This window comes from Oryzias latipes, chromosome 4 (assembly GCF_002234675.1).
Source record: "Oryzias latipes chromosome 4, ASM223467v1".
Taxonomy (NCBI): domain Eukaryota; kingdom Metazoa; phylum Chordata; class Actinopteri; order Beloniformes; family Adrianichthyidae; genus Oryzias; species Oryzias latipes.
This window is the reverse complement of record NC_019862.2, coordinates 20,570,888-20,579,949: the sequence shown is the minus strand read 5'-3', so window position 1 is coordinate 20,579,949 and position 9,062 is coordinate 20,570,888. Positions and strand designations below refer to the sequence as shown.

Below are 9,062 nucleotides of genomic sequence, written 5' to 3'. Positions count from 1 at the left end.
ATTGAGGCAGTTAGGATGGACGTTCTACCCAGAATTCTTTTTTTACAGCAATTGCTGCAAAAGACTTATCTCCACTGTTAGACAAGTTGTGTTTTTCCGGGCTATGACCCAGCATTATAATAATGCTTTTTTTTTAAATAAATTTTTTTTTTCCTTTTTTTTTTCCGGTTCCGGGTTACACAGCAGGACGCGTGGCGTGCCTCTCTGCGAATACAACTATCTTCAAATTACTTAAAATGTTGATTTTCTCCAAAAAAGAGAGCTGACCATGCCCCCGAAGAAAACCCAGGAATACGAAGACCTCAAAAAGTCTCTTGACATTATTCAAGAAACGCTGAAAAGTTTTATAGACCCCAAGTGTCCGCTAAGCTAACGCCACTTTGGGAAATGATGGAAGAGTTCCGAAGATTTCGAGCTCAAAACGAGCAGCGAGAAAACCGGGTCGAGATTCTGGAGAAAAGACTGGACGATGTGGATCAGCAAGTAAGGATGAATAATGTCATTCTCACTGGAGTACCAATCGAGCCTCGAGCGAAGCTAACAGCAGGAGCTAGCACTGCTAATGCTAGCGCCAGCGTAGCTAGCAGTGCTAATACGGAGATCGGTGGAGAGTCTCTGGTACTCCAAATGGAAACATTTCTCACATCTAAAGGGATTTCCCTGGATCTCAATACCATCGAGACCTGCCACCTGCTCCCCAGGAGAAAGGAGACGGATAAACCAGCGATCCTCATTAGGTTTGTGAATCACAAACACAAGCTAGCTTTGATGACCCAAGGGAAAGACCTGAAAGGTTTGGCTGCTTATCTGAACGACCATCTGACCAGTAGGAATGCTGAAATCTGAAAACATGCACGGCTTCTCAGGAAGCGTAAGCAGATTGAGAACATTTGGGTTAAAGGCTGCAGGATTTACGTCAAACCGATTGGTCCACCGGACCGGGCCAAGGTTCTGGTTGTGAACACCATGAAAGACTTTGAAAAGTGTTTAATCACGGTCGTCTGAAACAACATGGAGTAATAAACAACAGAGCCAAATAATTTCAGGAAATATGACACGTGGATTCATCACTTTCTCTGTATGTCTGACGTCACCTGAATAACAGCAAAGTTCTGACCTGCAGACAACTTGACCTCAACTTTCACCGCAGCTGATATCAGCTGAAGAAGGATATGGACCTGAATCTAATGTCTGCAGACATAACATCGAAGAGAACTATTAACTGTTTTGAACCGAGAAGATCAGCTGTCATTCAGCCGAAGAAGAAATACCAACCTTGGACAATCGACAGATTATGGACCCTTTTTATTTTTTCCCTTACAGCATTACTTTATTATATAAAAAAAATAAAAATAAAAATACAAAAAAAAATATTAAAAAAAGTAAAACAAATGATTAATCACTTATTGAAAATCGTTAAATTGATTGACTTTTAATGATATTACTTCACTTGCTCCAAAAATTGATAAATTGATTTAAAAATCTTTCCTAATGTAGCATAATTTTGCACATGTTTTTAACTTTTGATACTTGATTAAATTTTGCTGTGAAAATTCCTGAAACACTGTTGTGTCTACTTTACTGATATAGTGTTATGTTTTATTCATATGAATGACTTTTATAAGTAACATAATCTGCATATATATCTGCATTTTCCATGTTGATTTCTAAAATAGTTATTTTTGGCGTAATACTTAAGTAATTCATCTTTGGCATGTGCTTTATCAATACCTTATGATTCTTAATTCTGTCTGATAGAAGCTAGGAACCGGATATTGATAAATCATGTAACAAAATGGTTATAGTATAACGGGGTGGGATTATATAAGTTTGCTTCCTTCCACTCCCTTTCAAGCAATATTTATTAATATGTCTAATTATCCTAAGTTTGATTAGTTACTGTATGAATGTATAACTGATGATTATATTGCTTTTGTGTATTATTTCGACTTAATTGCTTGAAATAAACCATTTCAATTCAATTCAAATTCAATTCAAACACAGAGCTATGATGTGTAACTGTTTTTGTGAAAAATTGTTTTCCTTTTTGGGGTTTGTTTTCTGTTGTTAATTCTTTGTGTGGTTGGACTCATTTTACTCATCAAACTATCATTTTTCTGCTTCTTTATAATAGACAACAGAACATTTTTTTTGTTTTGTTTTTGTTTGAGATGCCTGTCAGCAAGTGTTGCTGAAGTAAAGTTAGAATTCTTCTTCTATGAAATTTCAGAGACATCCGTAATTCTGCAATGAGCGTTTTTTTCTCTGCAGCAAATTCAATTAGTATACACTGCAGACTATTTGTAGTCATAAAGGCTGGAGGTACAGGGAACTGGAAAATCTTTAAAACAGAGTCTTGCGTATTTCTTAAAAGGAACTCCAAAAGGTTTATAGACAAATCTAGCTGTAAAGAGTGCCATCAAGTAGACACACATTGAAGTGTTATTTGAATCCATTGGTTCCTGAATCTTTTTCTTCTTGTTTTTAGCCTATGCCATTCCAATCAATCCAGTCTAGTGTGCGACTACAACTGTTATTCCTCATCTTTATTGACAGCTGGAAAAAATATCAAAAAAACATTATGGGTTTTTATTTAGACTAGTTCTCCCGTTGTAGTTTGTTCATTCTCTGAATTGTTGTACATTGACCTACTGTCTGTCATGTGTGATGAATATTTCCGGCTTTAGTGTATAAAAGTGTCAAAGAAAGAACACAAATATGTTGTGCTGGGACTAGATTTGACTCAGAAATCCATCCCATCAAGAACCCAGAGCCCTTGTAATAAATGAGAGCAATGACAAAACATTGTGGCACTCACAAGCCAAAAAAACAAACAAAAAAACTCTTCCCAATTAATTAAATCAATAATAACTCTAAAGAAAGCAGCAGAATCATTTAGACCTCAGAGCTTTAAGATAAGACTCTTCCAGAAACACTTTGTCACAATTTGACACTTGACTTTATTTACGTGCCTCAACTTCTGAAATGTTTTTTTATAAACCTTCTTCTGATTAAGATTATAGTAGTGATTTGTAATATTTAAAACATAAAAACTAATTAGATTTAAACTTGAGATGCTTTAACTTTAAAAGGACAAGCCTAGCATTTTGCAAGGAAATGTGCATGTACCTTTTCAAAACATCTTTTTGATGTTTAAAGTTTTGTGAGGAACTTTTAAATCTTCCAGTATCACAAGTGTGCTGTATTCAAGGACTGGCAAAAAGCTCTGACTTTTGGCCTTTTGGACTGTTCCACCCTTTTTTAGCTATTCAAATGACCAAAAAAAAAACATCACAAAAAGAAAATTTACATTTCTATTTGTATTAACTTTATATAATTATTCATTTCATATTTGTCATACACATTTCTGAGACCACAATCTTATAAACATGATCCAAACCTTCCTCAAAACCTCTTGTTTATAATTTGGTCCAGGATTTTGTGCTGTAGTTCATTGTCATTCCACTAGGGGCAGTAGAACCCCCCCCCCCCCCCCCCCCCCGCTGCTTATTTCAAAATGGCTGCTTCCGTTAAATCTCAAAAACACTTATGGCGGGAAAAGGTTTAGCTAGTTTTCAAAACTCAATAAATCATCATTTATGTATTTTTAGTGGTTACTTGCTGTTTTGAAAGAATGAAAAACTTCATACAGTTCCATCATCTTAAAAATTAGTGTATCAAATAAGGGTAAATAAAGTGCTTTTTTTCCTTAACACTCATGTCATTATTTTTCATCTTAAACAAACATTGTTGTGAGCAAAACCTTACCAAATCACAGAATATCTAATACTTCATACTATCTATAGCTCATAGAAACATTATCATTTTGCAATTTTCTATGTGGAACTGATCAAATTTTAAAAAAAACATAAATATTCCAATGAAATATGAATTTGCTGTCAATACTTTGATGTAATGGGCTTTACAGGGCTTAGGATTTTTTTTCTGTGTTTGTGCATAATTATGCCACAGTTTGATATGTAAATCTAAGATTTATTTGTAATCACCACATACACATGTGTGAAACATTTGATATATTTGTGTTTAAATGTCTAAAAAACCCATGGGCAAATGTATACATACACAGCAGAAATACGTTGCGATGCATAACGTTTTCGCAGGAGGGTTTTTGCTTCAGTTTGGAGCTTTCAAACACATATTTATCATCAGCATTAGGATATCTTTTTGGCTTGTCAACCTATAAGTAATTTCACATGGATGACAAGGCCTCAAAAAGCATTCAGCTTCTTTGTCAGCAATCAAAACCAATAGAAAAAGGTGTTAAAAAGGCAAAAATTATTAGACTATGTGTTTTCATTTAAATCTCCAACTTGGAGAAAAAATTGAATCGATCTAAGGTTATCTGAATATTCTGAGAAAGATTGTTTCCATAAGTTACAGTAGCTTTATGTTTCGGTTACATCATGTGGGTTGAGACTCAGTCTGACCGATCAGAGCTTGAGTTTGACTATGTGCAGGTTGTGTCTACGGGGTCCGGGGCAGGAGCTCGCCAAAGGGGCAGATCGAGGTGAGGCAGGCAGATGCACTACAGTGCCGATGGGACCTTGGGCGTTAGAGGCCGCCGGGCTGGGTGAGTCTGAATGCACATGCTCGTGTGCATGGAGGTGTGTGTGGTTGTGGTCATGAAGCTCAGGATGCCCACTGCCTGCAGTTGCATGGGCCTGTTTTTCTGCAGCAGCAGCCTTCAAAGCAAAAAGAAAGAGTCAGCATCATTGACAAAACTCAGCCTCCATTGGTTTTTGGACATCTGACATAGGAGTGCTGATAACTTTTCACGTGATTAAATATAAACACAACACAACATTGAATTGCCTTTACTTTGGTTAAGTCTCACAGTTTCAATCTTACAATTGGGTGCAGCACAAAAACTAAGTGGCATATAAATAAGCAATTCAAAAAATCTGTTATGAGCGGATATTTTAATCACTAAGCTTTCATTTGTCAATGCAAAAACAATAACCTTAACAGCCTAAATGTGCAAAACTTTTGTGGGCTTAACGTGGAAAAACATGAGAAAAGTTTGAAAATATATACACACTAAACAAAAAAATAAACCCAACAGTTTTGCTTTTGCTCCCATTTCATTCCAGATTTTTTACAGGCACAAAATAACTATTCCTCTGAAATATTGTTCACAAATCTGTCAAGTGAGCACTTCTCCTTTGTTGAGATGATTCATCCTGTCTCACAGGTGTGCCATTTCAAGATGCTGTTTAGAAAGCAGGACTACTGCACAGGTGTGTCTTAATTAAATACAATATCTGTCAGTCTGCCCCAGGGCAGCTGTGGCTACAACCGTAGCTTACCATCACCAAGTATGAATGAGGAGTGAATGAATAATGGACACAATGTAAGCGCTTTGGGTGTCTTGAAAAGCGCAGATAAATCCAATCCATTATTATTATTATTATTAATAAAAGGTCGCTCTGAAATGTGACATTTTAGTTAGATGGGGTGTCTCTGAAAACCGGTCAGTATCTGATGTGACCACCATTTGCGGCATGCAAACACATCTTCTTGGCATACAGTTGATCAGGTTGTTGATTGACGCTGACTGGTTTTGGATTTTTGATGCAGACACCCAATTAAACAAAACTGCACGTTTCACAGTGACCTTTTGATGTGGCAGGTCTAAGGCACACCTGTGCAATAGTCCTGCTGTCTAAACAGATTTAGACAGATTTGTGAACAATATTTCAGAGAAATATTGTTATTTTGTGTTTCTAGAAAAGGTTTCATATCTTTGAGTTCATCTCATGAGAATTGGGAGTGTTGCATTTATATTAATTTGTATTAATTTTCATGAAAATCTGACACATTAGGACACTGGAAAAAACAGCATTGCCCGTTGTTGTTTTTCATTTTTTGTATCATTTTCATTCTTTTCTGGAAATAAGCTACAAACCTGAGGTTCATAGATCTCACACTTCACCTCGACAGGTTTGTGATTCCTTAAAGAGCCACCTTTTCTCTCAACAGGGTTTATGGTTTCAAATTCCTCCTCAAGAGCAACATGAGTTCCCAAACAGAAGCCTCTGTGCTGCAAGGGACGAAATCGAAAAGATGTTACGTGTCCTTAAAAATGAGTGCAACATTGATGTATTTTGAGTTTTGAGCTGCATTAAGAAAGTAAGATAAACAAATTTATAAAAAGTGGCACAAAATAAGAGGTGAATTGGAGGTTTTCAAACGTTGGTTTATGTTTAACTCACAGCAAACTGACAGTTCATTGTTGGACAGCTGCTCAGCTCACTAGGATCTGCTTTCTTGGAACACACTGTCTCAAGAATGGTGAACTCCACAAAGTAAGAGGGCCAGACAACCCACTGAAAAGACACACAAAGCATGACAATATCTGACAATGCTGCCTTGAGGACCCTTGCATGTTTTTACTTATTTCCCCGCTACAGCACACCTTCAGTTTCATTAGTGTCCCATCGCACTGGCTCTACAATTTCTCTACCTGTGAACTGGCTTTAGTAATGTTTTCCAGGGTGAAGTAGTTGGCCAGAGAGCTTTCTTCGTTAAATCGTTTGAGGGAGATGTTGGCGGTCTCCACGATAATCGGGTCGTTCAAGTTTTCAGCCGTGGGGCAGTCAGGACAGACGTCCACCACTGCGGTAGCTGGAACTGAACACAAGCATGTATTGGAAGTATGAGGAAACTGACAGATTGCGCATGGATCTATATTATTTTAATTAATATGACTATAGCTTCTTATTTTTATAATTTATTTAAGTGAATTATTCACAGAGGGTCTTGTTTTGCATTAAGTACTTTTTATAGAAACCCAGATACACCGACTTAACACACAAAATTAGTGTTGGACCAGAAGATCAATCTGTTTTGATTGACACATGTTTTTCCTGTGATTTAAGGACAAATGCTTATCCATCCCAGCTTTTCTCTCGGCAGCCATAATCAGTAAGGTACCTGGTTGATGCTTTGATTACCTTCACGCAGGACACAGGAGTAGCTTTGAAGTTTCACTTGAGGATCAACAAACACTGATACCTGACACTCTCCATACACCTGAAGGACATATGTTCATGTTAAGACATAAAGAAACAGTAAGTCAAAAGACTCAGGAAAAAAAGAATTGATTATTTTCCAGGTGATTAAAAATTACTTTAATGTTTTTTTTCCTTATTGTTGTCTTCATTTACTTAAGGGGGAAGGCTCTTGTATAAAGGCCCACACTGGATTTAGCCAATCATTTCCCAGGGGGTGTGATGAGCTTCACCCAGTGTGGGACTCCAGGCAAGACCCCTCGTGCTACTGCCAAATTATGTAGCCACAACGGGGCCCAAGTTTAGGTCTCCCTGTGCTGGTCCCGAGCCCGGCTAAATTACAGGGTTGAGTCAGGAAGGGCATCTGGCATAAAACTCTCTGCCAAACAAACTGTGCCAATCAATCAATATGCCAAAAGGTAAATATGATTGCTTTTATTTACTACATTTTGGGAATGCAGTAGTGTTTGAGTTTCTTTCTTAGTTTTATTCACACCAAACTTATTAATAACCTCTAACTAAATATTAAAATACAACATAGACTTATCAACTTAAACAGAGGGATAAAATGCCTTAAGGCCTTTAAAAAAACCTACATAAAAATAACAAAATCTAACTGAAAGAAAAATTGTACGCTTTATCTGTTGGGTGCTGAATTTGTGTTTTATTTTGGTGGATTTTATTAAAATTAAAACTTTTTCCTGTTTCATTTTCCACAAGTCTATACTTAATGTGCATGGTTAATCATAGCTTACATGAGCTTTCTTTTACTGGACAAGTCCAAAATGATGAACAAATCTTTTTTAACTTTAATCATGCTGCTTTTTAAATTTGTTTTTTTTTTAAGGCAAAAATCATTAAAATGAAGCTAATTTAATAAAGATAATGGTTCACACAGTTTTTTTAGCAGTCTGTTATTACCACCTTTCTATTAAAAATGCTGCAAATCTACATTTTACTCACTGGAACTTTATCAACGCCTCTGACTTGACATTGTTTCCAAGCTTTCTTGCTGCTGATATGACATTTTGTTTCTATGACATCAATGGTCAGAGTGTAGTGTGACCCTCTTTGCTCCTGTGAAAACACAATTTGTTTCAAAATTCAGTAACATAGGATGTTTAAAAAAAAAAGAAGATTTTAACACTTTTTTCTTCTACTAAGGTTTTCATTGTTTCCATCTGCTGAAGGCATTATTTGAAGATAGAAGACTTTTAAGCTGTTACCCCTTTTTTTACCACAACATTTCCAGCTTCATTACTAGTGTCTTGTATGTGACGGTTCATCTTTTTTACACTTACACGATAACTTGCTCAATTGGATAAAAAAAACAGAATACAAATGCAGTTTTAGGTAACATTGCAACTTTTTACAAACTTTGTGAAAAGTATATTAATGATGAAACGCCTCCCTTTGGCTGCTTCAGGACCTAAAGTCATGCATTCCTTGGGGCGTGGCCTAACCTGAGTATAGTTGCTGCTAACCAATCATCTTAGGTTTTCAAATTTCTTAATCAAGGACTGGTAGAAATCCGATCCAATGTTAGACTTTAAACCTGTACGTGTCATAAACTAGCAGAATTTTATCTTTGCACATGTATCCATATTTCAGAAAGCACCCAAACCTGTTGTGGCGTGTGGGAGACATCATACAGTCTGTTGAGGCTCAGGATGTATCCGCTTGTTCTGTCCTGGTTAATCTTTTCCAGAGCCTCTTCTGCCACCCTCACCGCATCAGGGCTGCTGCAGCCTGGCGGGTCGGGCCCTGCTGTCCCCCCCTGGTGCCACAAAGCAAGACAAAGGACCAGCAGGAACCCACTCATCCTCTAAAACACACACACACTCACAGTCTTGATCCAACAAAAAGCCTGATCTTACCCACAGGGACAAAACTATCCAGATAGATTTTTTACATATACTGGTCCGTAGATTGTCCTTTCCAAAAACTGGTTACCCTAGTTTTTACGGATGGCGTTTGAACAGATATGTGAGACATATGCTGGACTTTCCCCTCTCTCCAAAAGGATGAGTA

At 37.0% G+C, this 9,062-nt stretch overlaps 1 protein-coding gene across 1 annotated transcript; it reads right to left on the bottom strand.

Annotated features, from left to right (window-relative positions):
* Positions 1-3,972: 3,972 nt before the first annotated feature.
* LOC101163240 (fetuin-B) lies at positions 3,973-9,062 on the bottom strand. The gene is made up of 8 exons (XM_023954383.1): positions 8,944-9,062; positions 8,656-8,856; positions 7,995-8,108; positions 6,975-7,053; positions 6,485-6,651; positions 6,234-6,347; positions 5,927-6,061; positions 3,973-4,703 (listed from the first exon to the last, which is right to left on the bottom strand). The coding sequence occupies exons 2-8, from the start codon at positions 8,851-8,853 to the stop codon at positions 4,452-4,454; spliced, it is 1,059 nt and encodes a 352-aa protein (XP_023810151.1). The 5' UTR covers positions 8,854-8,856; positions 8,944-9,062; the 3' UTR covers positions 3,973-4,451.